At 43.6% G+C, this 18,075-nt stretch overlaps 2 protein-coding genes across 6 annotated transcripts in view; one reads left to right on the plus strand and one right to left on the minus strand.

Moving 5' to 3' along the window:
- GART (phosphoribosylglycinamide formyltransferase, phosphoribosylglycinamide synthetase, phosphoribosylaminoimidazole synthetase) overlaps window positions 1-12,612 on the minus strand; it is a 45,460-nt gene extending 32,848 nt beyond the window's left edge. The window contains exons 1-4 of one of the 2 annotated variants that reach the window (XM_068144546.1): window positions 12,525-12,612; window positions 8,880-9,051; window positions 4,939-5,087; window positions 91-186 (exon numbers count right to left, since the gene is read on the minus strand). In XM_068144546.1, the coding sequence (XP_068000647.1) occupies window positions 91-186; window positions 4,939-5,083 (241 nt within the window). In that variant the 5' untranslated portion in view covers window positions 5,084-5,087; window positions 8,880-9,051; window positions 12,525-12,612. Of the gene's footprint in view, window positions 1-90; window positions 187-4,938; window positions 5,088-8,879; window positions 9,052-12,524 lie in introns of those variants that run through there. The other variant, XM_068144544.1, reaches the window with a different exon arrangement.
- Window positions 12,613-14,817: 2,205 nt separating this feature from the next.
- Window positions 14,818-18,075, plus strand: part of SON (SON DNA and RNA binding protein) — a 38,951-nt gene continuing 35,693 nt past the window's right edge. The window contains exons 1-2 of one of the 4 annotated variants that reach the window (XM_068144550.1): window positions 14,818-15,134; window positions 16,840-17,000. In XM_068144550.1, coding sequence (XP_068000651.1) covers window positions 15,022-15,134; window positions 16,840-17,000 — 274 coding nt within the window. In that variant the 5' untranslated portion in view covers window positions 14,818-15,021. Of the gene's footprint in view, window positions 15,135-15,699; window positions 16,068-16,839; window positions 17,001-18,075 lie in introns of those variants that run through there. The other 3 variants (XM_068144548.1, XM_068144549.1, XM_068144551.1) reach the window with 3 other exon arrangements.

Consider the following 18,075-nt stretch of genomic DNA (forward strand, 5'->3'; position numbering starts at 1 on the left):
ACTGTTGAGTGATGCACAGAAAATGGAGAATAACATTTACTTTTGTCCCTAAATTATGAATGCCATAATTATTAGATTGCTTTTTCTTACCAGCAGCAAGAGGGACCTCTGGACCCACCACAACCAGCCTGATCTCCTGATCCCTGCAGAACTGGGCAATTGCAGCATGATTGCTGACTGAAACAGCTGTCAAAGACACAAAAGAGTGATAAGACTGCATTCATTGCTGTTGCTTAGCACTTATTTATCACATAACACTGAAGCAGCATTTTCACCTGTTTCACATTCCTGAAGGGCAAGCCACTGTGAATCTGGAAGTGAAGCATACACCAATATAAAGGCTTACATGCAAGGCCTACACCAAAATACAACATCAAACCTCCAAGCAAAGTCTGTGATTTGACATGCATTGCAAAACCACCTTGCTCTTGAAGATGAGAAAAGAGTTCTGAGCTCTCCTGCACTGCCACACAGCAAGCTGGTCTCATCTCTAGAAGCATCCTGTTTGCTAGCACAAGAAGCATCTTGAAGCATGTGAAAAATAACTCATAAGCATACATTTATTTTTTTCTCCCCTCAGCCAGTCTGCTCCCTGAATATGAAGCTGTTACAGTTTGAAGGAGGAAATTCAGCCTAGTCCCTGACTGCAAAGACTGAAAGTCCATTGCATACAAAAGGAAAATAATGATAAGGTCTGTATGATTCACTGGCTTGCTAATGGGGATATAGAGTAGCAGCATAAACAGTTCTTTCTCTCTTTTCTTCTGTCACTTCTGCTTGCAATTTCTGTCTCTTTCTCTATCTCTCTCCCTCCCCAGTAGCCTTGCCAGGCTATCTTTGTTTTGACTACTGTGTGAGGTAACGGGAAGGAGGGAGGCAGTGGAGCAGGAAGTGAATGGTGCCCTTGAATCCACCCTGGTCTGAGGAGTTTCTGTGTTTATAAATTGTAAATATATATACATTGTACATACATTGTATATTTTGTATATACCCATTGCATTTCATATTTCTACATTTTAGTTTGCTTGTAAATACAGCTTCATTTGCTTCCATCCCAAACTGAGCTAGTCTGATGATTTATGCTGGGGCTAGCTCTCCACATTAGTTGGGGAGTAATTTCAACCCACCACAGAAGCTTTGCACATGTTTGTGTCAGCATGGTGTAGGCAACAGGAAAAAGTGGCTGGTGATAGGACTGTAACTGCTTTCTTTGTAGTTTCTCTTTGTAGAGCTAGCTAAAAATTGCTGTATAAACTGACACTGCTGAAACAAAGGGGAACCTGAATGTCTTTTTCTTACATTATGCTGAACATAAGGGCAGGTGCTGTAATTATCACAGTATCACCAAATATCACCATTATGATTAAGGACATTTGATCTTCAGTTTTCACATCAGTTATCTTTCCATAAGCATTTAATATGCTGATACTTGGAATGCCCCAAACTGTGTAAACAAAAGAAAAAGCCTGCATGAAAGACAATAATGTCAAGTCTCACGATAAAAAGTTTACGCAAGCCAACGCAATTCCACTGCTTTTATCAAGAATAAATAAAACCAAGGTCTCAGAGGATGGGAACACAAACCCAGGGAAAGACAAAAAAAGTGGTAAGTATGGCTTAGTGCGGATTGGCTGTCCCTGAGGGGAGGAGACTAGCACATCCGGATATGAAGCTGGCAAGAGGGGCATGGTCCAGCACAGCCTCTCCTTGCAGCTGGACTACTTTGCTTTAAGTTTTGTCTATGATCTCCTGTTAGTGACTGTACTGGCAGGCATGTCAGGAGCTGGTGGCCTCTTCCAGATAGTTTCTGAGGAGGCAACACGAGAGAAAGGAGAGGCAATGATCCAGCAGCTTCTACTGGACAAACAGGCGTGATTTGTGTTGGTGTCTGCTGGGCTCCTTGCTATCCTGTTATGAATAAATTGCCTCCTTCCACAAGAGAAGCAGCTATTTCTACCTTAGAGATGGCATACAAGCAACTACCTGAAACCTACACTGGTTAGAGATTTGTCTTATTTAGGTGGAATAGGGGGAAAAAACCAGTTTGATCATTCTTTTCCTGCATTTCTAAGTAAGGAGGAGCAAAGGCCTTTGACTTCAACATGCAGTTTATGCCAATTGCCTTCTGGCTCACAAGAGAGGGAGGAAAAAAAAAGCATAATACACTTGGCTTTAAAGTGCTGATTAACATAAAGGTCAATATTGTCTCTCAGTCCCATAGGCCTGTTGTAGAAGCAGCCAGAGAACAGCAGATCCTGAACCAAAGAGAGAGGGAGCTCTGGTTAGCAACTGAAGAGAGGCAATCTCTACTCCCCACAAAATTAATCCATGTAAAGTGGGGCAGGGAAAGTAAAGAGCTTGTAAGGTGATTGTGCTTTTTAAACCCCATTGTCTGATCTACTACTGACATGAACAGTGAATATGACACAAGGTTTACATGATGTAGAAATATCCTAGTAACAAACAGAAAGGAATAAATCACATTGTTAGTTAAGTAATTTCAACTTTCTCCCCCAAACATAATTCTCCTCAGGGTGTAGGCTGAAAAGGGACATTTTTGTAGCTGTGTTTCATTTCTCAAAACAACAGCTGAAACATTCTTTTCAAACCAGAAAGAAGGACCTTGGACTAAGTTTTTCAAAACCAGAGCTTAACTTGAAGTTACACTGAGAGCTAAAACGTGGTGAAAGGAGGTGTCAGGATACCAAAGTCCATTCACAGCCATGTATGTGTCTTTCTCTGGAATCAGGAAGCCATTCTATACTCTTCTGGACACCAAAATGGCCTGGCTAATTAAATATAAATCAAATATAAAATGATATTTAGTCACTCAACCTATTGTCTCATATGATCAGAAATCACTACTGACTCAAATCAACAATGAAAATGTGGTTTGGGTTTTTTTCACTTTGATAAAGGCAAGGTTTGAAGGCTTAAAGTAATTTATAATGTTAAGGTCACCTTTGTATTTCAGAAAACATTTGAGACTTCAAGTCACAATGCTAATTAAAGGTAATCTCATGAACCACAAAGGGAGAATGAACTTTCAGAGCCAAATCTCAATTATTCAGAATGAACAGAAACATTGGTAGCAGTTTCACAGACATTTGTTGCCCAGGCTCATAAAATACACTAGGGCTCACATGATTCCTATAAAGGTGTTTTCCATTGTCTCCCCTGAGTTAAAATCCAGACCTCTGGTAGGAGTAAAATGCCTGAGCAGATAAGACAAGTTGTTTCCTTAAAAAAACAGAAAAGTATAAATTCTTCACAAATTCCAGATTCTTCCTGTCTCCTGGCTAAGGATTTCTCCCTCCAAGTACATGTGAGCCAACAGCCCAGAAAAGATAATTCAGTGTACATGGTCGATCCCATGGACTTGGCTTGGGCATTACTATGCACACACTCAAATACCTTCCTCTGGTGAAGTATTTTCTATGGAAGAGCAAGGTGAGAGGCAAGTGCAGCAGTTTTTAAGACACCATTTGCAAAAAAAAACCCTGAAATGCAAACTGAATTTCTGGGATGAAAAGGAAATATACAACTTTCCTGTCAGGCTCTCCTTGGGCCCTCTCCTCAAAGGCCAAGCAGAACAAATGACTACTGATACTGTGACTAGTCAAAGAAATGAAGGACAAAGCTACTTAAGCAGCCTGTGATTAAGCATTCCAGTGGAATTAAATATGATAACTACCTGCTGTACAAGAATCTGACAGGATTTATGCTTCCACATGAGATACTAACCAAAAAAGATTTTACTCACATAGAAATATGGATGCAGCAAATGGTTGTATATGATTCATAGTACCATAGAATCAGTCAGGGTTGGAAGGGACCACAAGGATCATCTAGTTCCAACCCCCCTGCCATGGGCAGGGACAACTCACACTAGATTCATGCTCACATGCATACTATGTTAGCTTTAATTCCACATGTTATCACATTTTGAAGTGGAACCTTAGGTCACTTCTTGAAAGTACCTAACTCAAGATCTGTTATATGAAGGACACAAGGCAGAAATCTCTTAAGTCATTATCCCTGGTTTTGTACTGATTCACTTTGTGCCTCCAGGCAAGCATCTTAGACATTTTATTTTTTTACATGCACCATGTAATTTTGGATGCTCAATTTGAAATATTTTATGCTTAATTTCTCAGAACTAGTAACTATGAATATTTTCAATTAGAGCCAGCCAGAGATGAACATATTAAGTCAGATGCTCAAAACAGGCAGTCAGTATGAAGAGAGAAACATATGAAAATAATTTCTATAAGTCACTAAACCAAAGGAATGAAGGTTTCTTTCTATAGCTGAGCAGTTCAGGTGAAAGTATTCTCATCAGTTTGTATAGAGCACAGGCCTTTGATGCACTTCTGAGGATGCTGTAGTGAATTTAGTATTTTAGGTGTTGGCATTTGCTTAAGGCCCTTTTCAACTGTGGACACAATGATCTTGAAGGTCTCTTCCAACCTGGTTTATTCTATTCTACTTCTATTCTATTCTATTCTATTCTACTCTACTCTACTCCACTCCACTCTACAAAACTGTTCAACAACCAACTGTTGAAGTGGTACTAGTAGCTACCATCACCTTCACTGCTGGCATGCTAAGAGGCTGTAACCAGAGCAGCTATTCTGAACTACACTTCCAGGGGAATGTATATCTGACATGGATTTTTGGGTGCATTCTCCACCCTTAAACTATAGAATGAGCTATGAAAACTGAGGTCATATAAAACTAGTGGAAATGGCACAGGGCTTCACTCAGATGTATTTTTCTCCTTAACTGCATGTATATAATCCATTTCACATGTCCAAACCTTAAAGAAATAGTAATAATAATAACCCTTTCATGTTAACAGCTGTGATTTCAGATTGATGACTAGAACAGCTTACTGGTTCAGTTGTCAAATTTTGAACATTTTTTTGTTTGTTTTACCTGAATTGGAAATTTTTCCATTGTCAGCAGTTCCTGCATTTCCTGGAGCAACATAGACATGCTTTACACGTGGGGACTGGGCCAACTTCCAGGCCAGTGCATGCTCCCTCGCTCCACTGCCAATCACAAGCACTTGGTCAGCCATTAGTCTGCATAAAACCAAAACACAAGCAAAACACTCAGAGTTAGCCACATGAGGTTAAGAAAGCGAGAGCTCCACAGAGCAGAGTTTCAAGGGCTAGGTGCAACACAACTCAGAATGTTAGAGGCAACACTATTTCTGTGAGGGTTTTCTGCTAGTTTAAAAAAAAAGAAAAAAGAGAGGGAGATGCACACAAAAATAGGTAATTGACTTAATCAGATGTGATATACACTTAAATGTCAGACCAAACTGCTTCAGAACACAGATGTAAGCTGCAGGCCAATCCATACTGCCTCTTCTTTAGTCAGATTGGCAACTGCTCCAAGTTACACAGAAGTCTGTGATATAGGCAGAACAATTACAACCAACCAAGCTGTGATCTGTAACATCCAAGTCTGCAAAGGGCACAGCCCTTCTCAGCTTTGCCTTCTCTATGTGAATATCTCTGTGTGTGTACACATAACCTACACAGATTGGACTGATATCAGTATTACAATTCTTAATTCAAGCATCTTTGACAGCTAGCCTTTGCTTTTTAAGACATTTACTTCTTGCATACTCCCTGCATATTTACTGATGTATGTCGCCTCAGAATTGCTATCCCAAAAATGATGCCACACAGCTAGTAAGGAAATTGAGGAGTTCATTTACACTGGGAAAAAAGACATTGGAATTCAGAAAATAGTAAATGAAGACACAAAGTACATAATTTACAAAATAAGTAATTATGTCTTTATTTGGAGCTCACTGAAAAAACAAAGGCTAGCCTGCTGTGCTACTCAAAGAATAAGCTTATTTAAAGTCACATTATCCCAACCATATACACAAATGATGCCACTGCACTGGTTAAAGCGAGAGGTTTGTTCACAGAAGTCAAACAGTCTCTGAAGAAGCTGTTCAGTGAGCTGAAAGTGAGCAGCTACAAATTGGCAGGTGCTCTTAAACCCAACTGCAACATGCACTACTTGCAAAAACTGCTCTTAAACCCAACTGCAACATGCACTACTTGCAAAAACTGCTCTTAAACCCAACTGCAACATGCACTACTTGCAAAAACTAATCTAAAATCTTTAAATATTAACATATCAAAATAACAATCTAAACCTAAAGAACCCAGCTTAGGCATTTTAAGTAATGAGAATGAGCAAAACCAGGTTTCTGCTGAAAATGGCACAACTTATGCAGAGGGTTTTGCATGGCCAACAAAGAAGCATGATGTGTCATGCTGTACAAATCACCTCCCATTCCTGGGAGGAGGAACACAGCCCAGATAAAAGAGTTTTAGTCAAAAGGAACAACCAGACTCCCTGTTGTAATCCCAGCACACATAACACACAACCCTTGGTCACTTCCTGTGCCTCTTTCATCAAGCAGCTGGTCATTGACCTCTGCTTGCCAATGTGTACAGTGCCTCCCAAGGTGAGCTCTGAGAAAAACCCCTGACACACAGAAGATGCAGCTTGAATACATGCAGGTGACACTTCCATTTCCAAGAGCAGCAAAAAGTCAGACAATCCAAGAGAGGATGAGTAGCAGAAAGCACATCTTAAACAAAAGGAAAGGAGAACAAACCCCACAACAGATTTCTAAGGGAAAAGCTTCCCCCCTCACATCCACTGCTACAGCTTCCTTTGAATAAAGCTGCTCCAATAGCTCTGACCCTGGAGAAACCTGTCCTTCCTGAGGGCCTGGAAACTGTGTCTGCTCTGAGGGCATTATGTGATGCCTAATGGTGAGCCTGACTTTTAAATCCAGTCCTCTGTAATAAACTTCAGATAGGAAGTGCCCACCTGTGTTTCAGAATCTATTCCTATGCCATTTGCTAATGTATTTTAATCAATTAGCAAAGGAATTAATTGTTTGAAGAGCAGTATTTTTAGGCAAAACATCCATTCAGAATAAAGAGAAAACAAACATGAACAGAGTAACACACAGAAAATGAACACTGAGACATTCACTGTGAACTAACCACACTGGCATTAATTGTAGTTTCAGGCTGGGGGAGAACAGCAGCTTTCTAATCAACAGTGTTTAACAAAATACACACGTTGCAGAGTTGCAGAGATAATGTAAGGATTACTCACAATACAAAAAATAAACATGCTGGGGTAAAAATTATCAGTCATGGCATACATATTTGGGGCAGCAATTTATGCTGCACCTCTTTTATATTACAATTAAGCAAACAGATAAAAGGTAAGGGCCTGACTACAACAATGGGATGAATTAGATACTAATAGTAACTAGGACAACAGAAGGAGATATAAAAGAATAACCATTTATCATGTAACAAGGCAGCTATTTCCTACACTTAAACCAAACAAGTATGTTTCTAGTGCTGTCCATAGACAGTTGTCATTAAACACTAATTTTTAAGGTCAATTTTATCAGTAAGTTGAACTACACACATTAGATAATTTTCTTCCAAGTACTTCAGAACTGAGTGCAGAGGTTTAAACCCAATGACACAACGTACTTACTCTATCCTTCGTGCTGCCAGTATGAGGAAAGCAGTACTCGAGAGTTCGGATGCGCAAAGAGAAAGGAGATAAGCAGCCTCGGGTTAAAATGTAGCACCCCTGTCCCAGTATCACTGCCCTGTGCTAATGCCCCATTGACGACACTGCCCAGCTAGCCAATGAGTCGGACACTACAGATATCCCAGCTGGGAAGAGGAGACAAAACCTTGCACACAAACCGCCTAGGACTGAGGAGTAAAAACTTTGCGGAGCAGAAGCAGCACATCCCATTGTTTCAGCACATCCCATTGTTTCAGCACATGCAAAACAAATTCTGTTTCATCCCAGGGTCGTGGGGGGCTTTTTTTGGCCATTAAAAACTATTTAGTAATCAGACTGGAAACATTGTCTTTGTGTCTAAAAATGAGGCTATGCATTTTTGCTATGCAGAAAAACGAGGCTGTGCCTAGCCCTATGTATATCAAGAGTATGAAAGAATAAGGTGGATGATGCCTGTTTAACGTTCCATTAAGCACACTGCTTAAAAATAGTCATACAGGCTTGAAGATCCAGTGACACTGCTGCCATGCTGGCAACTCAGTCAAAGAATCACTTTCTTTTTTCCCCCTGAAGTAATGTATTCTAATACTACTGTCATCTGGGAAAAAAAAAACAGAAGTAAAAGATGTGAAGCATGAAGTTTTATATGGGAACAAGCAAACAGAACAAGCCATGTGTCATATCTTCAAACAAAATGCAACCATGGTACAACAAAATGTGAGTAAAAAAAACCTCAATATGAGTTTCAGCCATTTCTTTAGAAACTCAGTGTTATTTGTGCATCCCACAAATAGTATTCTTTATTTAGGGATGAAGCTTGCACAGAACTTCTGTTGGCAATCCCTATTTAGGAGGCTCCAATTTAGCAAAGGCAGCCTTTCTTTTTCACGCTGACAAAGAAGGATGTTGTGCAGGCCCTCTGCTGCCCAGCAAGACCTTGCATGACAAATGAAAGTTCCAAGTGACATTTCTTTTTGTCAGTAATCCAGGAGCCAAAAATGTGTTTTCAAAAGACTAAAAGCCATTCACAAGGTAGGTACTTCTTATGTCAGGATTATCACACAGGTGTTTTTTAAGCAGTATGTGAAATCCTTAAAGATTCCAAAAGACAGTACATAATTACCTTCAGTAACCATTGTCTGTTATTGTAAAGAAGGAAGACATGTTTGTTTAAAAGATGTTTTAAAATAAGCAGAAATGGCATTTCAGGCAAGGGTCTATTACTAGATCCTTTTATGAAGTAGGAACAGGAAAGCAGAAATAATCTAATCACTCCATACATCCAGGAGGAAGGGACACGAAGATCGAGTGAAGACAAGCCGATTTCCAGAACCTGTCCCTGAGGATGCCAGCAGTAAGTCAGCAGAGACAAAGATCAGCCTAGGGACCTTTATCCTCCACAAAAGGTAAGGCTCACCAAGAAGCTGGTCAACTCTTCCACTAGGTCAGGGCCTGTGAAACAGAGAAAATAAAGTGAGGAAAGACAAAACCAACAGCATCTGAGAACTTTCCCCATCCTGACTCCCCAAAAAGGCACAGTGAGATTTCAAACACAGGTAGAAGTTGAGCTTACTAATTTAGAGAAGGGACGGGAGCCACTGACTCTTTCTCAAACTGATCTTACGCCCAGGATCAGAGGTTAAACTCAGCTCACTGGCTGCATTTATGAAGACAACTCCATGAGAAATTGCAAACTTAAGCAATTTCTTCCCAAATTTCAGTTTTGTATCATAAGTGAGTGGTGCCAGTTACCTAAATATTTTATCTCAACTAGATAGTCTGGAATAAGAAGCCATTGCCTTATTACTTCACCCCTAACTAAACAGTAAAAAGGTGCAATTAAAATATGACCTACGCAATATAGCACAAATAATAAAGGGTATGACTGGTTGCAGCTCACTGCTTCAGGTAGAACTTTGGGTTTTTTTAATTAGGCTCCTGGCTAGTTTCCTCTAAGCTCCTGGGTGGAGTGCATTTCACTTTAGTAAGCCTAACACATCACATCTTGAAAACCTGTGTGAAAAAGGTGCCACAAAACAAAGTTGTTTAGATACTTTTCAGTGTCTGAGCTGAGAGTGGAGGGACAATGACAGCACATAGGTGTATTTAAAATGTGGCACTGTGAAGCATCCAACGTGCTTCATCCCTTCAGTAAAAGGTGCTTAAGCACATTTACACTCTGCTGTGAAAATTTACATGTGCACCAACGATGGACCCATTCATATACCTCATTACTGAAAGGGGATTTCATGAACCCAGACACACTTTATCTTTCCTCTTACTGCCTCTGGTGCTGACTTGAACATAATCAATTTACTAAGATTTCATAAAACTAACCTGAGCAAAAACCCTTCAAACAATCCAAAACAGCTTTCTGTAAACTGAACTGGCTTGAAGTGCCATCAGCCAAGGGCAAGAGACACTAACAGTAAACAGATGAGACAACAGAGCTGAGCAGAAGAATCTGAGGGCAAGACCTGGCTTGCAGGCAGCAAAAGTCTACTGTATCACTGTACATGTAACATCTAACCCTAGCTACAGACTATTTAAAAGCTGCAATACCTTAGCTTCCCAACCCTCGGTATTCAGGAAACCTGATGCAGACATTCCAGTTTCTTTATACAAAAGATATGGTCTTTGCCCAGAGCATCTTAACTCCTACACTGCCTAAGGCTTAAGCTACAAAGTGGCCCAGCAGTGACAGTAGGCCAAGCAATTTATCTTAGAGTTCACCACACATTATGAGAGCACACAGGTCTCACTACAGCAGGTGAGTTTCGAGCTGTCCCTCTCAGTGAACATCTGCCAACTGCTGGACCCTGTTCAAGCACAGAAACAAACTGGAGGCTGAAATGTGCAGATGTAGGTTCACCGACTGGTGTTTCACAATTGGCTTACACTGCCCTTAGCCAGGGCAGCTTCCCATTGGTCCCACCAACTTCTCCACCTCCAGTCCCTCCTTCCCCTCCTTCCCTCTGCCTCCTATGTGTGCCAAAGATATGCAGTCACTTGGATCAGGCAGCCAGTAATGCTGGGAAGCTAACACTACAACAGTACCCAACACGGTAAACAAACAAACAAACCCCATAGATAGATATACACATATAAGGGAAATAATTTTCTGCCAGTTCAGTGACCTAAACTAAGTCACTAGAGAGCTGCAAGTGATCACCACAGAGTACAAAGGAAGGAGCAGAGAGAGTGAAAAGAGCTTGGTTTTGCTACTGCAAACTGTTCATCAGTCCAGCTGTCCTGTGCACTGCATCCTCAGATCACCTGGATTGATCGAACATTGTAACTCAATTAGTGGCAAAGTTGCTTCACAACTTAACTTCTCACCCAACTCCTCCTTCTTACCTCTCAGCCAGCCTGTTTATGGTCTCAGGGTGAGTTGGATTAGAGAATGAAATGAGGGCTGTGGAGAAGAAATCCATCAGTCTCCACATTTTTTCCTACATGAATCAGTGTCCAGAGGGAACTCACCTGCCAACTGTGCACGCAGCTCTGCTGGTGCAAAAGAAAAAGCCAACCATCCAGCTGAGCACTTCAATTGGCAAAATGGCCAAAATATGGTGACAGAGCTTCGAGTTTAGGATAGGGCAGCATTAGGCTCATCTACAAGGAAAACTACACAGCTTTGGAGAACTTTTAATTTCCTCAGGTTTCAATACCAAGACATTGCTTATGGAGTTTGGAAGATGCCAGAATCAGGTGGCAATTACGGATTTTCATTACAGCTTTGGGTTTAAATAAGATTCTTTTGCTTGTGAGTTTTCTTTAGGACTGCTTCCTGGCTCTCACCTGGCTATATAATGTGGTGTGTAAGACAGCTGTGTAAAACAAGCAAACCAAGAAAAATAACTATTATCTATGTTTCACTCCTGCAGAAACCAGAGCATCGCACTGAAGGCCTAAATCAGAGGTGAGAATAAAACATATGCCTTTCATAGGCTGAACTGAGGATCTGCAAGACAGTCTTCTTACCTCCTGGTGTGATCCTCTGAATGGCTGTGTGTGTGCTTCCTAGGCAAAACGTTACCGCAAATTTCACTGCTAAAAATAAATGGAGCTCAAAAATCTTATCACCCTTCCCCAAAGTACTAAATTTTGACACATGTCAAAATCTGGAAGTGCTCTGTGTGTTTCACCATCAGAGCCTCAGCAGAAGCTACTTGGTGAGAACCATAACGAAGGAGGGGAGAAATGCCCTTTCTGTGTCACTCTTTCAGTCATACACACAACACCGTGAAGTAAGTATCTATAAAATCAATAGGGACAGTGCTGAAGTTGGTAAGCCCCCAGTTTCGCAAACTGCAGGGAAAGAATCAAAGTGAGTCAAAGTCCACAACAAGAGAGGTTAGAAGTTTAATATTTACTTTAAAGCAAATATTTCACCACTTTCTCAAAACCAAACAGAGCAGGGAAGGAAAAAAACCAAGAGACAAGGTGGGGGGGGGGGGGGGGGACACGAAAAAAGAACCTGTGTGCATTTAAAAGCGCAGTGTATTTCACATCGCAGATATAAATCTGAGCAGGAGGCGGGCAGTTTAAATATATATATACATACATATTATACACGAATAAGCCGCTAGCAACCAGCTCTCCACGTGCCCCTTTACCACCCTAGACGCGGGTCGGAGGAAGGGCCCAGGCTAACCCCAAACCGCTCAACTTTTCAGGCGAGGCCCGCGCTCCGCGGCGCCCTGGGTGCAGAGAGGCCGGCAGGAAGGTGCCGCGCGGTGCCCCGCTGGGCCGCCCCGCCATTTTACCATGCGGCCAGCGCGGAGCACTCGGTCCCGCCACCGCTGCGCCCCTCCCGCGCCGCTGCCTCACAACCCGGTTGCGGGAGGCTGGCAACGGGCAGCCACACCGACACCGAGCGGCCCGTAGGGCAAGCCCGTCTCCAGAGCGAAATCAAAACTTACTTTGCTTCAGGGAGATTTTAAGGAGAGGAAAGGCATCCTCCGCCGCGCCGCAGCCAAAAACTACAGTACCCAGGGAGCCCCGCGACATGGCGGCGGGTCGCCCCGGGGGCGGGAACTGGGAAGCAGGGCTGGAGGGAAGGAAGAAAGGGTCGTCGGTGTGTCCGCTTGGAGATACACGAATAAGCGTTTCCACGTAACTTTTTTTCAAGTCTAGAAATATCTACCGCTGGGGATGGCTGCTACTTTGCAAGCCTGCTGCGCCGGGCAGGGAAGGTGCCAGAGCTGGCCGAAAAACATTATGTAGGTTATTGTTTTTACTTTAGGAAGTGGAGTACCGCTCAGGAGGCTTAACGTGATGGTTCGTGAAGTCAGCTGGATAGGGCTGTGCAAAGATTAATTTTGTTTCTACGTCCATTCAGGGAGAATGCTCCCGTGTGTCCTTAACTACTGGATAGGAGCAACTCTTAACGTTTGTACTACACTGGAAATTTCTTTATGAAACCAAAGAGTATTGGGTAACTTTTAAGTCAAATTTGCCATTCAAAATGTGCAATAATACTGTTAAGCCAAGATTTGAGCCACAGTTTTGCTTCCCCCTCGCTATGTGCTGTAATGTTAAAACCTGATTTTTCTGTAAATTAGCTCATGAAATAGAGGTTTAGTAAATATTGTTTGCATATTTAAGCACATTCTTGACTCCTGCTATAAAAAGGACCAGTTACACGAGTAGATGCTCCACTTGTGGTATTGATAATTGCAGCAGCACTGCTATCAGTAAAACCCCATAACACTATGTTCATAAATTGAACGCTAAATCTATTGGCAACAATCACAGTTTTTGACATGAGAACAGAATATTTAGTTCAGCTGAAAACTACCCAACACCTTACAGAATTTTTAAAAACTGCTTAACTAAAGGGGGGTTTATAGAGCAGAGATGGGAAGGGAAAGCACGTGAAGCCTTGGATCCCCACTTACATGAGTAGTGACTTTGGCAGTTATCAGTTTGTGTTCATTTTTAAGGAGACAAAGGGAAATACACAGCACGTGCTAGAATTCTTCTCTGTCTTACTTTGTCTGTTTGTTCATGATTTTCCTTATACAGATGGAGGCCTGCACTGTTAGGGGTGGCAGTGTAGTTAAGCTACTTTGAATCAAATTTAAAAGGGTCCATTTCTACAGACAGGCCTGTTTGTGGTCTAAGTCCCTCTTGGTGCACATGACATGTGAGTTCCATAACTGGAACTGCTTTTCTGTCTGAAGCCCCTAACACAGGCTAAGTTACACCAGTCAAACATGGTGTTCTCTTGAGTCCAGCTGTGGGGCTTTTTTAAAGGACTGAGTTACCATCACACTGTCTTGAAAGCTGTTTTTGGGGCCAGGTCCCTGCTAGCAACCTTATATGAAATATCACTACTTGTTTCTGGGTAAAAATATGCCACATCTAGGCAAGGCCATTGGCATCAGAGGAACCTAAATATGTTTGAAACTCTTCAGGTGAAACACTTTCAAACTTTAGCTCATTGAATTAAAAAGAAAATCACAGAGTATTCGACTAGTAAGATCTAAAATACAGAAATGTTGGCATAGCATGAAAGGTACTAGTTGTTTGTGAAGGGGGTTCTTAAATACAAGTGCTTTCTATTTTAAATGTGATCAATCGACTGTGACATAAAAGTAGGCAAAGTCATCCAAGTATCAGGTCCATTATTTTTCCAGAGTTGATAGTAAAGCAGGCTGCCTCCCAGGAATACACAGCACAGAACAATGCCACCTTTAAAGGGTCTTGCAAGTTAGTATTAAACCCCATTGCTGGCTGAATCTGCAAAGGCCCCAGGAGCAATTAAATGTTTGTACTTCAGTTTTGACGTATTTTACATTTATTTCAAGTCATCTAATCCCCCTGAATTACTGCTTCATGACACCAGCAGAAAATTGTATGGGGGATGTCTTCCAAGCGTAGGGTTCTGGGGTTTTACATCACTGAGGATGCCAAAGTCGAATTTGTACGTATATATATACTTGAACACTGATTTTTAGGGCAGCATGAAGGGGATCCCCAGAGTGGCTGTACTCGGAACCAATTTATTTTCGTGCGTTCCAGCAAAACACCTCAGAGAAGACATGGCTTTGCAAGTGGGCTGAGGCCGGGGCTGGCTTTCACTCAGTTGCCATTTATTTATTCACAGCGGCGGCGGCGGCATTTTCTTTCTTTCTTTGTTCCTTTAATTTTTCTCCCATCTCTCGGGGCGCCCGCCCGCGCTGCCTGGCCCCGCAGCCAGCCCCCGGAGCACATGTGCGTGTCACAGCCGGGCCGCCTGCTCTCACGGCGGAGGGGGAGGGCGCCTTTCGCATGGAGCCGCTCGGTGAGGGCAGCGTATCGCCGGGCCCTGTGATGCAGCACTCGTGTGCGGACAGGCCCCCCTGCTAGGCGCTGCCTGCACTCGGCTTACGGGGCGGCGGAGGCGCGGGGCTTGGCCCCACTCCATGGAGACCAATGGCATCACTCCCACCCACCCCCACCGGACCCGAGCCCGCCGGAACACACAGCCACACACTTCAGCCCACCATGGCCCCGTCACCGCCGCCGCCGCTCCAGCCCTCGGCGAGGTGAGTACCAGCCGCCCAGCTTCTTCGCGGAGGCCCAGACGGCTTCGGGCCCTGGAAGCTGCTGGAGACGGCCGCGATCGTGACGGGGAAGCGGGTGGAGAAAGGTGGTTGTGCGTACGGGAAAGACGGGACGGGGACAGAGCCGCAGGGACTGTCGGTCACCGGACACCATGGTGCCCTCCACCGACTCCCCCTTCTTTTCCTCCCCTCCCCGGTCACCTAGGGGCTCAGGCGCAGTTTTTCGGTGTACGGGACGCGAGAGGGGCCGAGAACGGCGGAGGGGGGGGGGAAGCTCGTCGGTGTGGGGGCAGAATGGCAGTTAACGGTTTCATTTTGGGGGGCTGGGGGCAGGGCGGCCCGCCGGAGCATAGCCAGGCTGAAGGAGGGGGAGGGTGTGCGGCGCTTGTGGCGGGGCGCCGGAATGCGCGCTGCTGCCTGCTCGTGGTGGCGCGGACGGTGGCGGAGGGGGCCGGGGAGGTGGGGGTGAGTGCAACAACATGGCGCCGCGGCGCGCGCCTGTGGGGGGTGGGGGGAGCGGCGAACTTCTCGGAGACACGAGACACATTACCCCTCCCCCTCCTCCCCGCGGACGCCAAACTGAGCTGGCGCTCTATGGCGTTTGCTCTGCGCTAGAGCGGCCTTCCGGAGGCCCGGGTAGTCGTCCCCCCCCACTTCCTTTACATCATCCGTTAGAGCAGCCATTCACGAGAGCGCTTGTAGTGAGGACGTCAGAAGGGCTTTCGGCCCCTAGTTACGGCGGTGCCTTGTGGGATGTTGAAGGCCTTGCATCTCGGCAGGAAGGAAAGCGGAGCGCCGGGAGCGATACCGGTGTGGTAGGGCTGTCATGGCGACTAATATCGAGCAGATCTTTCGGTCCTTTGTGGTTAGCAAATTCCGGGAGATCCAGGAAGAGCAGCAGCAGCAGCACGGCGGGTAACGAGATTGTCTGGGTCGGCGGGGGAGGCGGCGCAGCTGCGTCGGCGCTGGCGCCGGGGCCTTGCGCGCGGGGAAAGGAGGGCTGTGCTGGAAGAGGGGAAGTGCGCGGGCCGCACTTCGGGACGGAAGGAAGCGAGCCGGGGCTTACGCTTCTTAGGAGTTGTTTCGGCGTCAACATGGCGGGTCCCGGGGGCTCACGCCCTTGCGAGCGTCTTGAGCAAAAACACGCGCGCGGGAGGGGCTGGTGGGGGGGTGGAGTGCGCTCGGGTAGAGGGGAGCGGGACGAGCGGGCGGACGCGCACGTTGTCTCATGGTGAACGCATCCGCGTTTTAACGAGTATTCGGTGTTGGTCTTTTGTTTGGGAGCAAGAGGGGAAGGGGATAGCGTCCGTGAGATTTGCCTTACGGATCTTACGGCATTTAAGATGGCCTAGTTTTTCTTAGCCTTATCGTGTAAATTAAGCAAAATCTGCTGGGGAAGAGCGACGGGTGCTTATTTTGTGAGGGGAATCTGCACAGATTTCACAGAAAGCGGACTGTAGTATTTCTGAGAACATGTTTTCTTCCCTTGTGCATAATACCCAGTTGGCAGAATGTGTTCTGGTGTGAACAAGCAACATTCAGTCAAAAGGTAGCTGTTTCAATAAAAGTGTAGCTTCTTCAGGAGGCAAAAGTACTGCTTTGAAGGGTTGAGTGTAATAAATGCTTATGAATTAAAAACACAAAGGCCTAAAATTGCTTGTATTATGTTGATATTTTTTTTGGTTAGTGGAAAGGTAGAAGGCCAACCCAATGGTGACACAATCCCAGGTGAGCAAGCCAACCCTTCAGATGACACTGGTGCTGGGAGTCGTCAGAATGATCAGATAGTGCAGAAAATAGAGGAAGTGCTCTCTGGAGCCCTTGATACAGAGCTGCAGTGCAAATCAGGTAAATGAAAACACATCTGGCAAATACATTCTTGCTTAAGAAAGTTGTCACAGTGTTTAAAATTGAATCAGTTTTACAGAGCTGGAAAAGCACTTTTCAGTGCTCCTCTCACCAAGCTTTGTCTAACAAATTGTATGTTTAATGTTTTAAGTTTCCTTTTTTTTTGTTTTCTGTGATTTACAACCATAGATGGACAGAGAAACGAAGAATTGAAAAACTGAAGCTGATTACTATGTGGAAGTAGTAGTTAGTGTCCAAAAAAGTTGGTTTTATTTTCTTTCCAATTCAATAATGCTAAAAAAATTAAAGTAATATTCACTATATATGGAACTGTGCTTTATTTTGAGTATATACCTACTTCAAAGTCTCAAAGAGCAGTTCTCACTAACAAAGCTGGTACGGATGGGTAGAAGCTGTTTGTTGTTTTGGATTAGTCTGTAAGATTACTTTGAAAAATAATTTGTTAGAATTCAGGACCATATGATTAACTGTTTTGTCTGAGTAAGGTGCTTTGTTGTTTTATAACAAATAATGTGCTTGTCTTTAAAGTATAGATACTCAGATTGCAGTCTTGCAAAGGTTAAGAGATTTTTATGTTGCCATCTCATAAGTGTTGTGAATTACTGCCAAAAATGAATGTCCCTTTTCATGGGACTAGTCCTTCCTGTAAAATGTCTGAATTGAAAGAGTTAGGTAGATGAAGGCTCTAATTATTTGATTTCTAATTTTTTTGGAGTTGGAATTTAGATGGCTTGGTAAATATAGTTCTGGATTTTTTTGTGTTGCTACTATTTTTAAGATGCAACGTAGAAAATTATTTTGAAAATTCGGTTTGCAAGATTTTGAAATTACTTTCTTCTGTGTACAGTGGCTTGTTTACCTTGAGCATTTTCAACAGTCTTCCATTTATGCTGCATAAGTAGCACTTCAGGCTAACATCTGAGTTCTTTTGTTTTGAATGTATTTGCTTTTCTTCTGTTGTGGAAGAATGGGGCAAGCTAACATGGTAATAAAGGAGACCTATTAATCTGAAAATTAACTGATGGTAAACTTTCCCACTGTTCATATCTGAAAG

Source organism: Melanerpes formicivorus, unplaced genomic scaffold, assembly GCF_026170545.1.
Source record: "Melanerpes formicivorus ecotype bairdi unplaced genomic scaffold, bMelFor1.0.p_v2 SCAF_11, whole genome shotgun sequence".
In the NCBI taxonomy this organism is placed as follows: domain Eukaryota; kingdom Metazoa; phylum Chordata; class Aves; order Piciformes; family Picidae; genus Melanerpes; species Melanerpes formicivorus.